This window comes from Fundulus heteroclitus, chromosome 10 (assembly GCF_011125445.2).
Source record: "Fundulus heteroclitus isolate FHET01 chromosome 10, MU-UCD_Fhet_4.1, whole genome shotgun sequence".
Taxonomy (NCBI): domain Eukaryota; kingdom Metazoa; phylum Chordata; class Actinopteri; order Cyprinodontiformes; family Fundulidae; genus Fundulus; species Fundulus heteroclitus.
In genome coordinates this window covers 9,597,201-9,618,636 of record NC_046370.1, presented here as the reverse complement: position 1 = coordinate 9,618,636, position 21,436 = coordinate 9,597,201, and the positions used below count along the sequence as shown (strand labels likewise).

General features: G+C 39.5%; 1 protein-coding gene across 1 annotated transcript; it reads right to left on the bottom strand.

The window, feature by feature from the left end:
• Positions 1 to 265: 265 nt before the first annotated feature.
• Positions 266 to 17,981, bottom strand: timp2a (TIMP metallopeptidase inhibitor 2a). Its single transcript, XM_012865366.3, has 5 exons — positions 17,551 to 17,981; positions 7,888 to 7,988; positions 7,689 to 7,797; positions 4,408 to 4,532; positions 266 to 3,271 (listed from the first exon to the last, which is right to left on the bottom strand). The coding sequence occupies exons 1-5, from the start codon at positions 17,681 to 17,683 to the stop codon at positions 3,074 to 3,076; spliced, it is 666 nt and encodes a 221-aa protein (XP_012720820.1). The 5' UTR covers positions 17,684 to 17,981; the 3' UTR covers positions 266 to 3,073.
• Positions 17,982 to 21,436: the final 3,455 nt, after the last annotated feature.

The window sequence follows — 21,436 nt, the reverse complement described above, 5'->3', positions numbered from 1 at the left end:
ACTCTGTCGTACATTTGTACAACGGAGTATTAGGGCCACGAAGAGAAAAAATATTTTTGCCATGACGAGATTAATCTCGACGTGTCGAATTTAAAGTCGCCCTGTCGACATTAAACTCGCCATTTCGAGAATAAAGTTGATTTATCGTGGCGACTTTAATCTCGACATTCCAAAGTTTGGAGAAAAGAGCAACCACGCTCCACAGCTGCAGTTCTTCAATTCTAGTGAAAACAGCATAATAAAAACCCCACAGACAAAGAGAAGATACTCTTTCAAATTTGTGTTTTTTATTTGATAATACTGAATATTCTGTCCTTTGCCTGGACTTACACAAAGCATCAAAAACATGCAAAGTTCTCTAATAAAACAATGTATACCCATTTCTCGTTTCTCTACACTTCCCCTTAAAGGACGCGTTAACCTCACTCGTGCGTTACTCCAGCGCAAGAGGTCCCTCTGATCAAAGACAGCTAAAAACATTTTTGGACAGACACACAAAAATCATGACGGCTTTTATAACACTGAAAAACACAAAGTAAATGAAATTGGAAAGAGTTTACTTTTAAATTATGCCTCTAATACTTCATCATATATATATATTTTAGTTACTGTAGCTTGAGGTGTATAAAACAGCACTGTAAACTTTGATTAGGTTGCTTTCTAGGACAGCGATAAAGCTTTTATTCAATAATAACTTGAAAGACAAGTCAGAGCTGACATTAAGCATATAAAGAATATTAAACTGCTGCTTGCATTTACAATCAACAGATAACAAGACACTGAAATATATTCTCGCGAGCTCATCTCAATCCCTCTTTCACACATTAAGTCTCACCAAATGTTTCCCAATACTAAGGACTTTCACACGTCTACTGTTTCATTGTGTTATTTTATTTTGTGGTATGACAAATATAACAAAGATCTGCGTGTGTTCTTCTATCACCAGACAAAATCTGCACCAGAGGTGGATTTGGCAGTTGGCAACGTGACAGTAAATGTCGCATTAGCATGATCAGGCTCTTGTCCTTACTGGAATTCATCCTCAAAAAAGTGCAAATCTAGTTCTAATGCAGTAAATAATTATCAAGTAACAACAAAAGTATATGCATAGGTACTGTACAGCTACATAACATAACATTAAAGATAGAAAAAAAAAGTATAGGCCTACAGTATTTTTGTTTTCACTACAGAGTAGTGAAGACAAGTTGGCTTTAAATGGGTGATCATCAGCTACGTGATTAATTTAAAGGAAGCATGTTGTGGGCGTCTAACGTCACCAGTAAATAAGGGGGGGAGGGATGAGAGAAGTGTAAGTAAGACATATTTAGGTGTTAAAGAAAGAAAGGCAACTTGAAATTTGCTTTGGAATAAAATAGAGAATGAGGTAATAAAAGTAGAAACAAGATGGAGATTAAATGGTCGTCTGAGGGAGCAGAGAATGATTGACGGGGCGCTGCTGCTCTGACACAGAGCTACTTTTTGGACAGGGAAAGCTCCAGCTCAGAGAAAATTATTACCTCCTAACGCCAGCCTCAGGAGGAAGTTGCACCATCACTCCACCAGTCTATAGTTATGTTCAAATTGTCCACTCCTTCATTCTAAAGTCCACTATTCAGACATTTAAAAAAAAAAAAAAAGAAGAAGCAGAATACAGGGAATGTATGCCCCAGTGATCTACAGAGGTTATAATCCACTATGGTTTTAGCCAACAGAATATGCTAACTATGAAATTAGCATAGAAATCGCTAATGTTAGCAGAAGTTAAATCTATGTGTAAAAAAAAAAAAAACAGCATTGTAAGCTTTGATTAGGTTAACTTCTAGGACAGTCATAAAGTTTTCATTTAAGATGCTGCATGACGAGTTAAAGCTAATGTTAAGCCTTTACCTATTACGTTAGCTAAGTGATAACTGCTAACGTCAGGATGCTAACTGCAAATGTTAATAACAGCTATAGCTTGAATTGTATAAAACAAAACTATTAAGTTTGATTATGTTGCTTTTTTGGAAAGTAATAATTCTATTCAATAACTTAAATAAGTCAACGCTAATACCAAATTATTGGCTATTAAGTTAGTTATCTTCTCTTATCTTGCTAGTAGTATCAGCATGCTAAATACTAACTTGGCAGAACAACTGTTTCTTGAAGCGTATAAAACAACTTTGGTTGTGATGCTTTTTAGGAAAACCAAAACGTTTATTTTTTTATTTATTTACTTGAAAGATGAGTTAATAAAGTCATTCAACGTATCTATTATCCTAATTGTCATTGGCACGTTTTGCTAATGTCAATGCTAACTATTGGGATATTCGGATTTGGATATTCTAAAAAAAAAAAAAAAAAAAATGGGTAGCTACTCAAACTATACTTGAAATATAAGTTGTCAAGTCTAAGCAATATGCTAAAGATACATTGCAAACTGTAACATAAAATATGTTAAAATATGTCCATACAGAGTTAAACCCTAAAATGAGATACTGGAAGGCTTTAATAGGTAATATTAAGAATGTCTGTATATTGAAAATGTGATGTAGTTATTGCTGCAGTCTTCGCTTGCAAGTCAATGCACAAATTAAAAAGGATTAATCAGATTTCTGTATAAAAACTTATTTGGTAACAAATTGAGATGATGTTAATTCCCATTTGTTTTCAGTCCAAAACAGTAAAACAATGCTATCACCTCATATTTGGGCTGCATTATCTTGCTGGTGTTTATTCGTGGGATAAATTACTTAAAATACTTAAGTTTGAAATGCAAAAACAGTTCTTCCACTATATAATGAACTTGATATAATGAGTGAGTGAACATTTCCAACACAGCCTACATCTCATGGTGCCATTTCATGGTGCTTTACAAACATGCCGCCCCTGTGGACAACATTTGAGCCACTTCTGCGTTGCGCAATCATGGGAAACTTTAGCATGAAAAGTGGTCACATCAACAAGAGGCTAAAAGTTATTTTCAGAACAGCAGCTAATTTCTATCACGATAGCTCTACATTTTTAAATAGCCTATTGTTAGTTATCGTATTTCAATAGCCTTGTTTCCGTTCATCTTTATCAGATTGTCGACTTAAGGGTCCTCTGCATCTAGGAACTCCTTCTTGGGTGGCGCGACGCCACGATACCAAGAGCAGGAGCCGTCCGCCCTCTTGACGCAGGCGTAGTGATTGGCCTGGCGTCCGTGCACCTGCTTCTCGATCATCAGATCAGTCCACAGACACTCCTCTGGGGCTGAGATCTCACAGGGAAGAGAGGGACAGCGCACGATCTGAAGAAACACACAAAACAAAGTCCCTGTGCACTCTGTTCTGATATGAATTTGAATATAGTGGAAAGTCAAAGATTTTACTGACTCTTTTAGTTTCTTTACGTCATTACAAGGTCCCCACCATAATCTGTTGGCTCTAGCACCTCAGTCACTAAAAATATACAACTGGTGTGGGTGTCAAGAGCAGTTTAAACTGTCAAAAACAACAGGCTATTAAGAAGAGGGCGTTAGGGATAGACTGATATAACTTTTATAGAATGAAACGAATGCTAGAGTCTGCAAATGCATGTTTCTCCAGACTTTATTTTAATTTTTTTCCACAGTAGAACTGGAAGAAACCCTCTAATCAAATTCAATACTTTTCAAGGTTTAAGCAGAGTTGGCATAAACCCTACCAAACTATTGACGATCATCTCAGGGCTGCAGTTATTTTTGTTGCTTGTACACCAGTTCCTACCACAGTTTTTCCTTCTTCCCAACTTTCCATTAATGTTTACTCTGCAAGCAGCGAACTAACTTAGTAATGACCTTTAGAAGCTTAACTTTCTGGTAGAGGTTGCTGATGACTGTGTAATAGACAAACCAGCAGTCTTCCTCATGATTGTGGAGACAAAAAAAAAATATTTTTTGCATTCAATCTTTTTTTTTTTTTTTTTTTTACCATTGCTCCTATGTAATTCTAATTTTCTAAGAAATGCAGTTTTGGGTTTTCATCATCTGTAAGCTCTGTTCATCAGAACTAACGGAAAACACTTGAATTGCATTGCTCTTTTTGAATTGAAAAGTTGCAACGTTTAACAAATATCGTGAGTTACCGGAGTGTTTCGTGTCAAAAGCATTTTACGAACTTATGAGGTCAGCAGAGACTACACTGATCTTCACATAACGTCTCTGAAGGGAACTGCTGACCCAACCTGCCACAAAGGGAAATCAATAAATCCCAATTTTTACCAAATCTATTAATATAGAATTAAAAACCAAAACACCGACAGTTATCAGTTCTAACTTTGAAAATCCAACGTTGTTGTGGTACATGTCCTGTTTCCACTCTGCCTGGTTGTGTCTGAATATCTGCTGTTGTTTTGTTTGGCCATGCTGGGAGTTAAACAGACACAGATGGTCCTCTGCTGCCTTACCTTGCAGTCACAGCCCATCTGGTAGCGCTGGCTGAGGCTCTTTTTCTGGGTGGCGCTCAAGGAGTCCCAGAGCATGATGTAATCACATAGGGTCACGTGCATGCGTCCGCCTGCCTCTGCCTTGCCTGGAAAAGATCGAATTGTGGCGTGGAGCACCAAAACAACAGATGTGTGAGAACATCTCAGACGAAACAAGTTTAAGCAAAAAAAAAAACAAGTTCTCGATGTTCCCACTGGAAGGAAGACAGATAACAGATTTGTTGGTACACCAGATAAAAGATGTTGCTTTCCAGACTGATGCCTGCAGGCATTTACATAAATGAACGTGCCAGCGTCTGTGCCACCCACACAAGTGGCACTAGACAAAACAAGATTTGTCGAGCAGAGTTTACAGCTCTGCTGAGATGTGGGTCCCTTCCTCCTCACCACTATCTGTCTGCGAAGCGCCTCTCGACACGTCGAAGTCTTTTTGTGTCCCTGCTGACAAGACTGACTCACATTTCACTGCAAACGTTCCAACTTTTGACCCCTCAGCCTAAAAGGGAAGATGAATAACTTTTCAAAGATGCCCAACTCAGCAGAAAACTGACTTTCTTTGCCGCCGCTTAAGACTGCGAAAGGAAACGCTGGCTTCAGCAGTTCCTCCTCTTACAACTCCGTGTAATTAGAGGGAGGGCGAATGATTGCGGGTGCATCTCTGTCTGTGATGGAGAAACCAGAGAACCAATGACCTCATAATCTTCTGACTCTCCTCTGCTTGGCCTGTCGTCTCATTCAAATGGTCCTGTTCCTTCAGATCGCAACACACACCTCTCTAAAACGTGAAAACGTAACAGTGTGGCGCAAAGTATTAATGTTTTTTAGAACTGTCTCACATTTTGTCGCATTATACCAACAAACTTCATGTATTTTCAGCGTCTGGCCTAACACATAAGTAGAGCATAACGGAAAAAAGGAAGGAAAATGACACATGGGCTTTTTTTTTTTTTTTTGCAAGTAAAACTCTGTAAAGTTGTCTTTGCATTCATCCAACCTGAGTCAATGCTTTGTAGCTCCATCTTTCTCTGCATTTCTCTACAGCTCCCCCAGAGTTAGCATTGGTCTCTTGGCTGCTTCTCTGATGAATAATCTCCTTTCTCTGCTTACCAGTTTAGGTAAATAACCATATTTTTCATTTGCTTTCTTTTCTTTATAAAACAGTTGAATTGAACTATACTCTGTATGATGTGCAAAGCTTGGTATACTATTTTATAACTCAAACCTACTTCAAACATGCCACAGTTTGCAATTGAATTAAGGTCTGTACCTTGACTGGGCCATTCTAACACATCTGCTTTTATCTAAACCATTTGATTATAACTGACCGTATGTTTGTGGTTTTCCCGTTGATAGGTGAACCAACTCCCCAGTTTAGAGTCATCTGCAGCCTCTTAAAAGCTTTTCTTCTGCAATTACCCTATATTTAGCTCTATCCATGATGTGACCACATCTGACCAGCCTTTTGGTCTTTGCTGAAAGAAAAGACAGTCACAGAACGATGCTGCCACTACCATGTCTCACCGTAGGAGAAGCATGTTCAGGGTGAGGAGCTCGTTAGTTTCTGCCACAGAATAGGCCAGAAAATTCAGTTTTAGATTTCCAGATCACTTTCTACCACACGTTTTTCTTCCTTTAGCTTGTTACACATTTTTAACTGGATTATTTTATGGCTCTGTTTCAACAGATGCTCTCTTTTTGCCACTTTTCTATAAATACCAGGTTTGTAAAGTGCAGAACTAATGACTATTGCAACAACTTGTTTGACTTGACAGTTTAGGTGAACAGCTATAGGTTTACAGATGTGCCATAGCTACTCTTTCCGTTCTCAGATGATCAACTGAACAAAGCCCTATAAGGGTAAAGATTACAAATCTTCATCCTTAGGCTTTTCACTGTGCTCCTTGGTCTCCATGATGTTTATTCTCCAACTCACTAGTGAACTTCTGAGGCATTTGCAGAACAGGAAGACAGTGTGAGATAACAGAAATGTATTAAAACACATTTTGTGATCTGTGAAACGTTTATTACACAAAATAAGGGATTTTCCTGCTACATTTGGCAACTGAACCAAGCTGGATGAAGTATTGTGTCAAAACTGGTACTTAGAGAAGTTAAACCTGGACTATAATATTCTGGACAAATTACAGATGATTTATTTAAAAAGAAATCTCATTTGTGGAAAAATGTGCTCTATTAGTGGGAAAAACCCCAGAAAGGGATGATTATTTGTTGTCTTCCTAAAATTTTTTGTTAAAATCTATTTATGTGAGCTGAATGCATTATTATACTATTATCAATTACAGTAAAAATCATAAACAAGGCAATAATACATCTAAAAACTCAATTATAGGATGAGTCTTACTTTGTACTTCAGCTGTATTTCAATAAATAAATAAATAAATAAGCAATTTTGTAGGGACATTTACAATATATTTTAGTTTCAATGACACCTGAACCCATTTTAAAATTGTTACACTTTCATCTCACTCTTGGATGCTAAATATTGCCAAGTTTGATCAAATGCTTTCAGCAAATCAGCTGCTGTGAAAAAAAAATAAAAATAAAACGGAAAGCAAAAGATGAACGTGGTTTCAGACAGGTAAAACGGAGAAGGAGGCTAAATTTTATGCTCCGTGGAGCTGAGGGCTGCAGTTCATAACTTTCTTGAGTGAGGCATTTCTCTTTAAAGCCACCCTGTGTGTTAATATAGAAACGATAATTAGTCCTGCTTCCAGTTTTTCAACTGATTCAAGAGATACTCCAAAGTAGGCAGCTTAACCAGTCCCGGAGACTCAAATTGTCCCACGGCAGACAAGGTCCCACCAGTCTCCACAGGGTTTAGACAGAAACATATGATTATCTATAATGACATAAACAGTTTCCTCCCCCAACTCGCCCACTAGTCTTTATCTACCCTGTGTTTGTCTGCCTGGTTTTTGCACACCTGCATGTCCATATGTTATCTTTTTGAGGATTCCTGTTGCTTTCCAAACTCTCCATGCCATCTCCACAAAGCTTCTTAACTTTTGTTTATTACATTGAAGCAGTTGCAATCTAGAAAATAAATACATATGGTATAAGGCTATATAAGGCTAAATTATCTCTATAAACGTCAGAATTAAACAGATTCAGTCTAAAGTTCAGGTTTGATTGACATGGGAATGGACGTCAGATGTCTCTCTGAATTTCTTTTTGTATTCATTAGCACAATAGTTGTATAAGAAAGGTTTGCGTGCACAAACCTGAGATCAGGTACTCCTTCTTTCCAGCTGCATCCAGGGTAACGCCACACACTGCAGAAACTGGTGCAGTGAAAACTGCCTCAATGTCCTCGTTAGGCCCTTTAAACATCTGAAATATAAAAAAAGGTTAAAATTAAGAGTTGAATAAGGCAAGCACCAAACCGTTTTATGAGAAATATTTGCTCGGCATCTGTAGGACCTTAATTTGTTTGACGTCATACTGAATCCTCTTGATGGGGTTCCCGTAGATGTCATTGCCAGAATCTACCTCTCGTTCCCCCACCACTTTTGCACGGATCACTGGAACACAGAGTCAGAGCCAAAGATTTAACTCAGCAATATTGATATTTAACTGGTTCATACACATACCTGCAAAAGGTGGAATTTGATTTCAGTATTTCTTAGGTCTGGGTAAGCATGGGAAAAGAGGAGTATGGGGGGGGGGGGGGGGGGATTGCATTTCAAGCCTGTATTGCATTGTCTACAGGTGGTGACATTTCTTCCATTCTTCCCTCCTTCATATTATTCCTTTCCCCACAGGGCCATTTTTCTTGTTTTATAACTTCTTTCTTTCCTTCCTTTCTTATCCTCTTGCGTCCTACGGAAGTTTTTTACTTGTCATTCATTAAGTCTTTCCTTTCTCCCTTGTGTCCTCTCTGCTATTTTTCCTTTCCTATTTCCTTACTTCCTTCTCGTTCATTCTCTCGTCTGGTATCTGTTCCTCTATCCTTCCTTTTCCATCATGTCCTTGGTTCTTTACCTATTTGTATCGCTACTTCTTCTTACTTGTCTATTCTTTCTGCCATGTGTTCTTCTTTCTTATGTCATTCCTTCCTAGCACCCTTCCTTCTTATCTTCACTGCATTATTCCTCCAGTCATCCATCCATTTTTTATACCCACTTATCCATGCAGGGTCTTGGGCGTTACTCAGTTTTCTCCAGTATTGAGTAACGCGCTGCACATTTTCACAGGTAAAGTCGAAGCAGCATCACCCTGTTGCTGATACATAGAGATAATGTATACATAATTTTTATTGTATTAATTTCAAAAAAAATGTTAGCGCTAAACTTGCCCACAGTCCAGTCACCTCGACCCACCTCATTCGTTTGTAACGCCACTCTTATTAATGACGGTTCCATCAAATAACAATGTAGCTTCATCTGTGCGTTAACGTATTTACTCTTTACTTGGAAAGCCAAATAACCCAAACTACAAACTCTGCAGCTGCTGTTGTGAGCGCAAAAGAACCAGATAGCATCAAACGAAGGACATCTCCGCTAGCAGCCCACATACATCATTCACGGTTACAATCCTCTGATAAAGGACTGCCAGACATCTTGCTTTTAGCGACGGACTTCGATAACTGAACTATGTAATGCTCTTATACGCCTCCTATTAATGTGTAATCCTATGTTAAAATATTTCAGTATCAAAAATGTTACACTGATGTGTCAAAGGAGTCAAACAACACCCTACCTTTACTTTGCAGTTTGTAGTTGCTTTACAGCTACAAACTGTAATGGCTTTTATTAGGATTTCTCTGTAATAGACCAACACAGAGTAGCAAATTTCCTCAGCAGGGACAGGGAAGCTGGGCAGAGTTGACGAGAAGATGCACAAAGCTAAATATAAGATGCTCTCCATACAATCCGAACGAACTGGAGCCATTTTGAAAACAAGAAAGAGCTAATATTTGATGTGAAAAGCTGGTAGAAACATACGCCCAAAAGAGTTGCCAGCATTACTGCAGATAAAGCTGGTTTCACAAAGTATGGATTCACTGGGGCTGTGTTTTCAGAACTTTGGCAGTTTTTTTGGCTCTCTTTTATCATTTTCCTTACACAAATTATGCACTACTGTGTTTAGGTCTGTTGCATAAATTCCCAATAAACTACACTGAAGCTTGTGTAATGTGACAAAACGTGAAGAGGTTTTTTATCTCAGCATACTAAATAGCTCAAAACAAATATTATGCAGTCTAGTATTAACTGAATTCCACAAATCCGAGTATCCAAGTAGATATATTTATCTCTGAATGACTCAAATGTCCAGTTTCCAATTACAAAAATGCAAGAGGAGCTACATATTCTGCAAGTATTGCTTGAAAAATATGCAAGTCGATCATCAGCATAGCTACTGATAATGCTACGAATTTTTGTATGTATTTGCTTTACAATAGATTGAGATAAAAAAAAAATCCCACATTGAGTGAAGACCTTAAACTTGTAATGAACATTTAATAGTGACTGAGGTTCCTGTCTGAGTCTCGTTAACCACCATGTGTCTCCACAGCTAATTATAACCGTAGTGCAACCAACACATCCTCCTCTAAATTATCCCCCAAACCCCCGATTCTTAATTCAGACTAACAACAGAGCCCAAACACACTCAAACCACAACAACACGAGCTTGTAGAATATCAGAAGCAGGAAACAATCATGGGATCAGATTTGAGGATTTAAAAATTTGCTTCTCAGGCTGCAACCCGGAGAATGACTGGGCTGTGAGTGTGCTTTTCACCGTGTGTGTGTGTGTGTGTTGTGTTTTAATGGGCTGTCTGACTTCAAGCTTCAGCTATGCTTAGAGCATTTATTTCAGAATGGAAAATATGAGCAATAAGAGTGTGTGTGTGTGTGTGTGTGTGTTTGGCTACAAGGAGCATGAACAGAAGACATGCACGGTGATAAAGACACACACACACACTCCTGTTCTCACCCCCTTTAGGCTCAATTTATCCTCCTGCTTGGAGCGGTTTTAGCACCGTGGAGTTAAGAACCTCCATACTGGACAGTAATTAGTGATTTAATTTATTTACTGGCAAGTTAAGCCCAGAATAATTCATACCCTGTGAGATTTAAAATGATGCTCTTTCAATTAAAAACATCGTTTCTGAGAGGAATCAGACATCCGTAAAAGACAACAAAAACAAAAAACACGCCTGTGTAAATTCTCAGTTATCTGGGTCATCGCAAAAGCAATAAATCGGAAGCAACCGGACGTTCGCTCGGTTCTTTCTGAAAACGTTTCAACACCTATTCAGGAGTCTTTGTCAATTCTGGGGGCAACATAAAAACAGCAGCACACAAACTACTAGTTGCTCAAGTGCGAGCCACCAGAATTGACAAAGACTCTTGGATAGATGTCGAAACGTTTTCAGAAAGAACTGAACGAAGGTCTGGTTGCCTCCGATTACAACCAAAATATGTTTAATGAGTATTATTTGTATGTTTTCTTTTTAAATTATGAACAATTTTGCCATCCTTGGTCAACATATTTTGTAGGGACGTGTTATGTTTGGGACATTTGGGACCTCCTCCTCTGTGCTTGGTGCTTCTGATGCCGGGTGCCTAGCCGCCGCCGGGCTTGACCTGTGCTGTGGCAGCCGGGTTTGGTACCCTGTGTTTCTCCCTGAGCCTCTCTGGCCTGGGGGCGACTGTCCCTTCACTTCACTGCCAAAGTTTCTCTGTGTCCAACGGCTGCTGTGTGGAGGTGCCTGGTTTCTGCCTGACTGTAGCTGCTGCGGCCTCTGGGGGTCGAGGCTACCCGCTCCTTGCTGATCTTGGCCACTGAGTGCCTGCCAGTGTTGTAGTCAAGTCACTATGCCTCGAGTCCGAGTCCAGGTTCGAGTCTCCAGTGTTCAAGTCCGAGTCAAGTCCAAGTCATTTAAAAAAAATCCGAGTCGAGTCCGAGTCCAGTTTACTACTCATCCAAGTCAAGTCCGAGTCGAGTCACTATTGATCAATGTCACAGTGAAAATTAACGTTCGTTGTAGGAACATGCCGTGACGTGTGATGTATGACATGAAGCAGTAACATTCCATTGCACTAATAATTTAGATGTTAACATCATACACCAAATAATATTCTAATGACATATTAAAATTATAGCCTAATGATATAAACTTTCTGACTCGGACTTTTTCCGAGTCAGAATGATCTGAATGTAGGAGTCCGAGTCCAAGTTCGAGTCATCAGTGCTCAAGTCCAAGTCAAGTCACAAGTCTTTAAATTTAGCTAATGACTCGGACTCGAGTTCGAGTCTCGGACTCGAGTCCTACAACACTGGTGCCTGCTAGGTTACAACTCTTTTAATTAATCAACATCTTTGCAATTCCAGGTGAAAAGCTAGCACACATACACATGCACAAACACAAACAATCCAAAAGGTTGAAGGTCTTGCAAACGCAGATTCATATTTTATCAATGCAACCTGTCTACTCTGATGTTAGCTGCAACCCTGATCTAATAAACTCAATCGAGCAATTAAGATATTGTCTTGAAATATCCTTCTTGTAGAACACAACAGCCCTGGAACTTGTAGCTAACCTGCTTCTCCAAGTGGTAGGCCTAATGTGGTCAACAGGTCACTTTTGTATCAATCTTTATATGATTAATCACCACTTCAGAGAAATCAAAAGACCCAGAAAAAAACGAATACTATTTAGTTGCATTTTTAAGCTTATGCAAATGTACAGCAGCAGCAGCAGCAGCAGCCAGGGTACACATATAAACAGTCACGCTGCAGTATACCTGGCTGGCATGCTCAGCTGCATTCCTCACAGTTTTCCTGCTCTCACTTCCTCGCCTCATTTTGAGCCGCAACCTAATGACCAAATATGTACCGTTTATGTATAAGTCAGTAGCAGAATGCTGCTGGGAGGAAAACTGCGGTTACTCGTTAATGAGCACTACTGTGGGAACTGATCTGACCCCCTCTGTACTGCAGACATGCTCGTTTCAAATAAGGCCAGGATGGATCGCTCTGTGCTGTCTGACTAGTATGCTGCAAAGGAGACAGAGCACACAGTGAGATCTAAAGATTAAAAAAAAGGATTGACATGAGGCAGTTGAGTTTGGACACAGGTTAATCTTCAAATCGTCCAATAAGTGGAACAACCAACCCCCCCATTCCATAAACCACTAACCCACATTTCAATTGAGCTTCGACTTGACTCTGCCAATTGAAATGACGCCTAATGACTTTTACATATGTATCGTTTGGAATATGCAAGGCTTGCCATGCAAACCCCACATGAACACACAGACCACATCCTATATGCACCCCCACGCAGTTCAGTGTCTGTCCACTTCTTTTTTTTTCACTTTCAAGTGGCCGCCAAATTATCTCAAGGTCTTCAATGGTGTGATTTCATCGGCTCCAGACATGCGGGGCTTCTGAACTTGAGTAGATAGAGGCCATCAAAGAAAACCCAGACTGCTCTTCAGGCGACTTCTGTATAAAAGGGTGAAAGGTCTGGATCTATCTGTCAGGACTTTGTCACACCGAACACAAACGGTACCTTTTGAAAGGTCTGTGCCCAGATACATGAGGTACAAATGACCACAGCATTTAGAGAAAAGAGTCAAACATGATGGCGATGGTCTGGCGCCGCTTTACTTCTTTAGTTTATAAATAACTGTCTTTAAAAGATTAAACCATAAATTTTGCTCTCAGGCATAAAAACATTAAAAACCGGCCATCAGTTTATGATCTTTAGCCCATCTGTCCACGCATGAACAGCTAAATAATAAACAGGTTTTGGTGTGGCCTAGTCAAAGCCTTGATTTAGACCTTATCTAGGTCCTACGGCATGGCGTTCGTGATGGAGAACCTTCAAATGTAGCTGAATTAAAACAAATCTGCAATGAAGAGTGGGTCAACGTTCCTCCACAGAGACCTGAAAGTTAGACTTAGACTTCTTTATTGTCATTTTGTATGCACAAAGTGCGTACAGAACGAAATTTCAATTGCATACGGCTCGAAAAATCACAGTAAATTGCAGTAAATTTCAGTTATCACCACAATGCGTTTTTAGGTTTAGGGGCAATTCTTTTTTCACATGTTAACTGCAAATTATCTCAGTTTTTAATCAGTTGATGTCTTTCTGGCATTAAAATTTGAACAGTATGTTAAGATAATTTTGCACACTTTTCAGTTATCTCCACGTTACATCAAAATACACGCTAGCTACCAAGAGAAATGAACCGATACACAATTGTAGAAGACGTGGGTTTGAAATAGCTTATTTATGGGCAGTTGCCCAGGGCGGCATTATTACAGGGACATGTGCACAACCGTCAGATATAAAAAAAAAAATCTAAGTTATCTGTCAGTATTTATCATGAATATGTTGTCTATTGCTTTTATATGTGAACAGTTAGTGGAGAGTAGGTGGTTCTGGGAACAGGTGGACTAGCTTACTTGGTTCATGCAGAACTGGAAGGTATTTTATACTGTCCCAGAACATTGACGACTTCCTGCATTTTAATTGATTAGGAGAGTTGTAGCTTCATTTTTCTCCTCTCAATGACTGAAATAACTTGGAACACTGCAAAAACAGAACTAAAAATAAGTTAAAATTTCTTGAAATTAGTGTATTTGTCCTTGATTTGAGCAGGTAAATAAGATTATCTGCCAATGGAAGGAGTATTTTTACCCCTAAAATAAGATAATTAGATATAATGCACTTGAAATAAGTTGATGGAGATGAGTTCTTCCTATTTTAAGTGCAACAATCTTATTCCATTGGCAGATTATCTTATTTACCTGCTCAAATAAAGTACAAATACACTCATTTCAAGAAACTTTTATCTTATTTTTAGTTCTGTTTTTGCAGTGAAGGAGGGAAGAAATAAATCTTCGATCACTGAAATTACTCTCTTGCTTTCTTTGTCCACTTCTCTGCAGACAGCTGGGTGACTCTGTGCTTCCAGACAATAAACCATCCTACAGACAGTCTGACTGGGTAGGTCAGTGGGGGGGAAGTTCCCTCTGTGGCAAAGTGATTTATTCAAAAGGAGGATGTTTGCATCTCTCTTTGTATATTGCATGAGGGATGGTGGGGTGGGGCAATGACACGACGGGACTCTTCACAGCTTGTGGTCTGACCTGGAGCATCGCTTTGCCTGCAAACAGAAGATGATACACACACTCATTGAGTCAGCCCACCAGAACGGGGCCTGATTTAACTAAAATAGATCCCAGCTATTGTTGCATTTGTGCACATTTCTCCAAAATTTTCCTCTTTACATGCAGAATAATCTAAAACCCCCTCAACCACAGCCCTGCCCTCACCTATTCCTCTGTTACGCATTATGTGGGTGCTTCTGATGGGCACAGTGCGCGTCTTTTCTGCTGCAGCTTCACCCTCTAATTTGTCGAAAAAAAAAAATAACGAGCCACCAATGAAACTGGGAATTTTTGTGGTTTGGTGGTCTGCATGACCCTTAAAAAAAAAAAAAGGTTTTCCTGACTCACACGCCCTTGAAAACAACACAAGCACACCTATACACCTCTCATGCTAGACATCCTGTCTCTGGAGCTACCACCAACCCGGCCGGCGATTGAGTCACGCCTGAAAATAGAGCCTTCGTTTTGTGAAAATCACACCAAGACAGAGGCAGACGTACTTCTTGTAAGGGCATGTGTGCACTGGTTTAGTCAAAAAGCAAAAAAAAAAAGAAAAGAAAAAGAAAAGCTGGAGCCACAGTAATTCAGTTTTCCGACTTTCCTGAGGATACCATGCATACTTTAACTTCCACTGCCATCTTTTTATTGCCTGTTTTTCCCCTCTCTGGACTGACAGCCAGATTTCTTTCATTGCTGGTGAGTGGGAGCATGGCATGTGCATGCATTGCACGGACGGACAGGCCTTCAGTTGTCTGTTTGGTTTGTGAGAGCCCGTGCACGGGTGTGTTGTCCCCGTGCAACACCGGAGCTAAAAAGTTGGGAAAACCCCAGAAACATTCCTGCAATTCCTCCCAAGCACCACCCAGTGCAAGGAGGAAAATGCACAGGAGTGGGATTTTAGATTTTTGGTTTTTTTCTAAATGAGAAAAATCTTGTGGTGTTAACATATTCTGCGGTTGAATTTTACCCAGCATTCATGCTCTCTCCGCGTCCCCATGTCCCCGTCTACTTTTTTGGTGCCACGTTGCACCGCAAAACCCACGCTTCACCCTGGAGCTTTAGAGGAGAGTACAATGATGGGGCCGGATTTTCTTCTGTTATATCAGACCAAGATAGTGCACATAAGCACAGAGGAGAAAATAAAACCAGAGGGGGAAAGAATAACACCAACGGAGCAGCATTTGAGTGCAAATGCACATAAAGCATACATCTTTTTTTACTAGGGTTACATACTTCAAATGATCCGCTTTAAAAGATGCAGAAGTAGTCTGCATGCATACAAGGAAAATGTAAAGGAATAAGGAAAGATCAAAGAACTATCCTCGGTACGGTTGGTGCAGCTCAGACTGCATTGAGAAACTTGGTATTTTTTTTTTTTTTTTAAAGAAGCGCCATAACAGCTCAGAACATTTAAGAAACCTTGCATATACAGCTTCTGGGTCTCAAAAGTGCAAGTATGCGCCTCTAAAAAAGTGATAGGATACAAAAACGTCCTTAAACCAGTTTAAGATTTAATTTTGTCTTTGGTGGGAGTCTATCAGCACTCCACATCATGACGCTGTAATACTCCTCCAGAGATTGCTGACCGTTTTAGTTCTGGACTCTGTTCATAAATCTTAATTTTCCTCTAGGGAAATCATTTCTTTGTTGATTTGGAGGTAGGTTGTGATACCAGAATCTGAAATCTCTCTCAATACTTTTCTTTCATTCATTAACTTGAAGGCAAAACTGACTGACTTTTGGACCTGCTAACGATTTCATCCACCTTTTGAAAAGCCCCCAGTTGCACCGGATCATAATGCTGTCACCACTGCGGTTAAGTGTGGGTATGGTGTCATTTTGGCTATGTATATATATATAAACTTACCTTGTGTTAGCTGTCTAGCAACCCTACCCAATTAGCCCCGTCATATAGAGGATTCACAAGGTTGTTGTCTCTGTGAGACTGTGATGATAAAGAATGCATTGCAATTTTTTTGCAGCCTTCTTCAGACTTGTACCTTTGAACAATTAAATAATTTGAGTCCTTTGTAACCTGCCTGCAAACTATGGCTTTGGCTAAAGTAAGCAAACAAAACAAAAAAAGATAAATTTTGTAATGAAGAACACACGAAACTAGACTATAAATTCTGTATGAACGAATGTGGCATTTCACTTTTCAGTAGTGATGTTCTCTGCAATCAAATGGGCTGTGCATTTCTATTTTTTGATTTTAGGATCACGTCGAAATCAAAGTCCGGACCACTGCAGTAAATGTTCTCTTTGATTATGTGTTCATAGGGAACCTTTAATAGCAGACAAAATACATCGGTCATTTTTGGGAAAGGTTTATTTTAATGAGGAGATGGTGTGAGTAATGTTCAATCTGTTGAAATTAGAAAACTTAAGTCTGGTAAATTGGCTGCACATGATCTGGACACTGTAGGAGTCCATGGGCAGGGCAGGACAGCAAAGCCGAGCCCAGGGGCCACAAATACCCTCCGAAATCCGGCCCTGGCCCCCCTGCATAGTTTCACATCTTGCAACGCCACTGGCTTAGATTGCTGTTTATGTTAGAATCGTTATTATTATTATGGCATCTTTTCTTGGACATTTGTTCTGGTCTTTATTTCCTTTAGATATTATCTCACATTGCACGCTCGTGCTCCCCAAAAAACATTGATAAGAGTTTTGCATTTAAAAAAAAAATTATTGGCAAAATGACAGGAAAACAATTAGATCTGCGTAGGAATGCAAGTGTGCAGCCTGAATGGAAACTGTCTGAGCCGTGGCCTCGACTCCCCCCCACCCCACCCACCCCCCCTTCGGCGTCAGGCTTTCCAGCGGTTTCCACCGGCCACGGGCAGCCTTTCAGTCCGCCTCGGCGGCTCCTGGCAGCGGCAGGGCAGCCTGGTGCAACACGGGCCGGTTGGACGTAAACAACAACAACAACAACAACAGAGCAGCACTCACCTACGTCGGCGTTGCAGAACGCCTGTTGCGGATGCACCGGAGCGCAGCTGCACGCTTCCGCGAGCTCCTCCGCGCGCCACAGCAGCAGCAGCAGCGCGAGCGCCAAAAGGCTGCCGTTAACGGAAAACGGCATCTTGGTAATCACTGCAGCGGGAGCTTCTTCCTCTTCTTCTTCTTCTTCTTCCTCAGCCTCTTCGTCTCTGTCTGCGTAGATGCGTTGCGGAGTAGATCCAGAGGCAGCGCGTTCCTCCCTCCTCTGGTTTAAGCGTCAGCAACGACCGGACTGGACCTGCCGGTTCTAGCTCCGTGATGACAGTGATGCTGCGCGCCGAGAAGACCGTCCTCACCCCGCTGTCACGAAACGTCTGCCTGCCGGGAGTGTTTTGACTTCTCTGGGACCGAGGAGGTTCTGTAAAGCTGCGGCTCCTCCCCGCTCGATGCACAGTCTGCCAGCAGAGGGCGCTGTCTCCTGTACGAGGAGACCAAGATGTCCCCCCTTTGACCTGCCTTACAACGTGAATAGTTGCTACTTACGTCCAGAGACATTTTTACAAGCCTTAAAATAAAACATAATGAAAAATACCCCCCTTTTTAGCCCTTAAAAACATTTTGTTGTGTACGTGGAGTCTCTAGGAGTGCAGAAAACTTGAATTCAGGCTGTTCAGGAGCTTTATATTCTTATTGGGTCATATTCTTCAAACCTTTCAGAGCTTTCTGTTTTCTATTGCATTTTTTTTTTGGATTATAATGTCTTAGTGTTTGCAGTGGAACTGCTAAACAAGGTCATGGACTTCCAGTTTACCAATCCCGCAATTCTGGCATTATTGTTTCTCGGAGTTTGTAGTTCTTCACTTGTGTACTTGGAGTCTAGTTGTTACATTCAGAGACATTTTTACAAGCCTTAAAATGGAAACGTAATGCAAAATACACCTTTTTTAGCCCTTAAATACATTTTGTTGTGTACTTTGAGTCTCTAGGAGTGCAGAAAACTTGAATTCAGGCTGTCCAGGAGCTGCGTAGATGTCTTTATATTCTTATTGGGTCATTTTCTTCAAGCCTTTCAGAGCTTTGCGTTTTCTATTGCGTTTTTGTTTTTTTTGGACTATTATGTCTCAGTGTTTGCAGTGGGACTGCTAAACAAGGTCATGGACTTCCAGTTTACCAGTCCCGCAATTCTGCCATTATTATTTCTCGGAGTTTGTAGTCCTTCACATGTTGTATACTTGGAGACTGAATAGTTGTTACATTCAGAGGCATTTTTACAAGCCTCAAAATAAAAATATAATGTAAAATACCCCCTTTTTAGCCCTTAAAAACATTTTGTTGTGGACTTGGAGTCTCTAGGAGTGCAGAAAACTTGAATTCAGGCTGTTCAGGTGCTGCTTAGATGTCTTTATATTGTTATTGGGTCATATTCTTCAAGCCTTTCAGAGCTTTGCGTTTTCTATTGAGGTTTTTTTTGGACTATTATGTCTTAGTGTTTGCAGTGGGACTGCTAAACAAGGTCATGGACTTCCAGTTTACCAATCTTGCAATTCTGCCATTATTGTTTCTCGGAGTTTGTAGTCCTAGCTGAAGGATGTCGACGCTACAAGTGGATAAGTCTTGGTGAAGATTCTCAGTTGTCCAAAATCAATTATTAAAAAAAAAAACAACTAGCTGAAGACAGTTCGCTTCCCATCCAGAAAGCTTTCTCAATTCAAAAAGCTTGGAACGCTGCACTACTCCAGACATTTTGAATTGAGAAAGCTTCCTGGATGGGAAGCGAAACATCTTCAGCTTCAGTATAGAAGTCCCGTGTTTTGTTTTTTAACTTATTTTGGAATGTTGATAAGTCAAAATGTTTGGTTACAGGGTCTATTACCCACACAATCATTACACCATCCCCCAGCATACTACAAAAATGGCTGAACGGGGTGGAGTGGAACGGGCTACCTCCTTTGGATTTAAAGAGACAGCACCAAAATTAGTTGCTCTCACACGCTCCTCAGAACCGGGGCAAAAAAGGTGGAATGCTAGAGGAAATTAATGAGGAATTTAGACCGGTGCATTGCAATTCCACTTTATATAGACCAATACGGAATGATTTTGACGTGAAAAGGAAGAACTCAAAAACATGATATCTCCCCTTTAAATATCTGTGTTTTAAGGCATTTAAACAACAACAAAAAAAGCATGCAATTTAGACCACTCCAAGCTTATTTGTATGTAACAGACTTGAGGAGCAGTTTAGTTCCTAGATTTTTTTCTTCATTTTTATACTTAATTTAACAGAATATTACTCAGAAAATAGGAAACTTCTGACTTGAGAGGACAAAACTGGTCAGTTTGAGGTTAAACAAATGCACTGTATGCACATAGAAAAACAATGAAAGTCATAATCATAACAACAAGGGGGCCGAAATCCTGACAGATCCTGTAAAACGTATCATAGTTCATACTATTGCAGGCCAAGTTTTAGACAATAGATCTGTGTGAATTTTTGGAGTTGAAATACTGTTTTCAGTCTAACAAAATGCTAATTTTGACACGTTTATATATTTTAGCTATAGTTAGTGCTCCTGCAAAAAGTTTGAGAAATTCTGCGTTAGTTTTGTGAGATCCCAAGTTACTTTCTTGAGATTTTTTTTTATTATCTGAAAGCTACCCAATTCATTTAGCAAGCTGCCACAAAGGTCTTGCAACCCCCCCCCCCCCCTTTTTTTTTAGATGATGAGATCCATTGGCAAAAGCTATTTTTGCAATCTATTAAGGTTACCTTTGCAAGACCTAGTTAATTTTGGATCTCCCAGAGTCAATTTTGTGAGCTATTGAGTTACTTTTATAATATCCTCATTTAGTTCTGCGAGCTCCCACAAAGGTTTTTGCAAGACTCTTGTAAGAACGAGCTATATTGGCAAACTCCCAAAGCAATTTTTGCAATTTATTACAGCGAATTCTTACAAAATCCAAATGTACTTTGGTAAGATCATGAGATTTTTTTTGCAAGCTGCACCAAAGGTTTTGCAAAATCCAGTTACGCCTGTAAGAAGTGCTTGTTTGAAAGGTACTTAAGCAAGATCCTCAGTGAGTTTATGCAAGATCTCAAAACTTTTGGAGCTTGCACCAAACAATCTGCAGCAATCGACTTGGCAAAAAGTACTTTTTCTTTCCACCAATGTCTTTTGCATAGCTCAGGACTTCATATGCATGTTTTAAAGAGGAAAATGTAAAATTTATGTAGAGGCTTCCATAAAATAACATCTCTTTTATGACGTCAACAGAAATTAGAAAGTGAGATAAAAAAAAAAGTTAAAAAAACAGTGGGGTTAGAAGATCACATTAAAGAAAAGGGCCATGGGTTAATCAGGTTTCCTGTGCATCGTTTTTCCTGAATGCATAGAAATATGTTTCAGAGATGAATTTCTGCATTTTTTCACTCAGATAAATTTCCACATTTTTTTTTTACATTTTCTGTAATTTTTTTAAACACATCTAGAAAAAAAATGACTGTAACACAGACCCTTTTTATTGCAGCTCAAGTACATTTTTCCCTCTTTACTGAGATTTTTTTTCTACAATCAACTAAATGTCTTTAGAAGCAAATAGAACTGTCCAACATAATGCTTTACATGTGGTATTATCTGTTTAGCCTTCTGCATGTTTTAAAATGAGCACCATTTAATGTTGCAGCTACACGTCATAAGACTGTTTGTATGTTTAAATATATATATATATATATATATATATATATATATATATATATATATATATATATATATATATATATATATATATATATATATATATATATATATATATATAAACATCATCAAACGTTAATCATCTTTGCAAAAATACACAGCAGTATTTATTGAACTTCTAAAAAAACATTACTCTGAAGTGC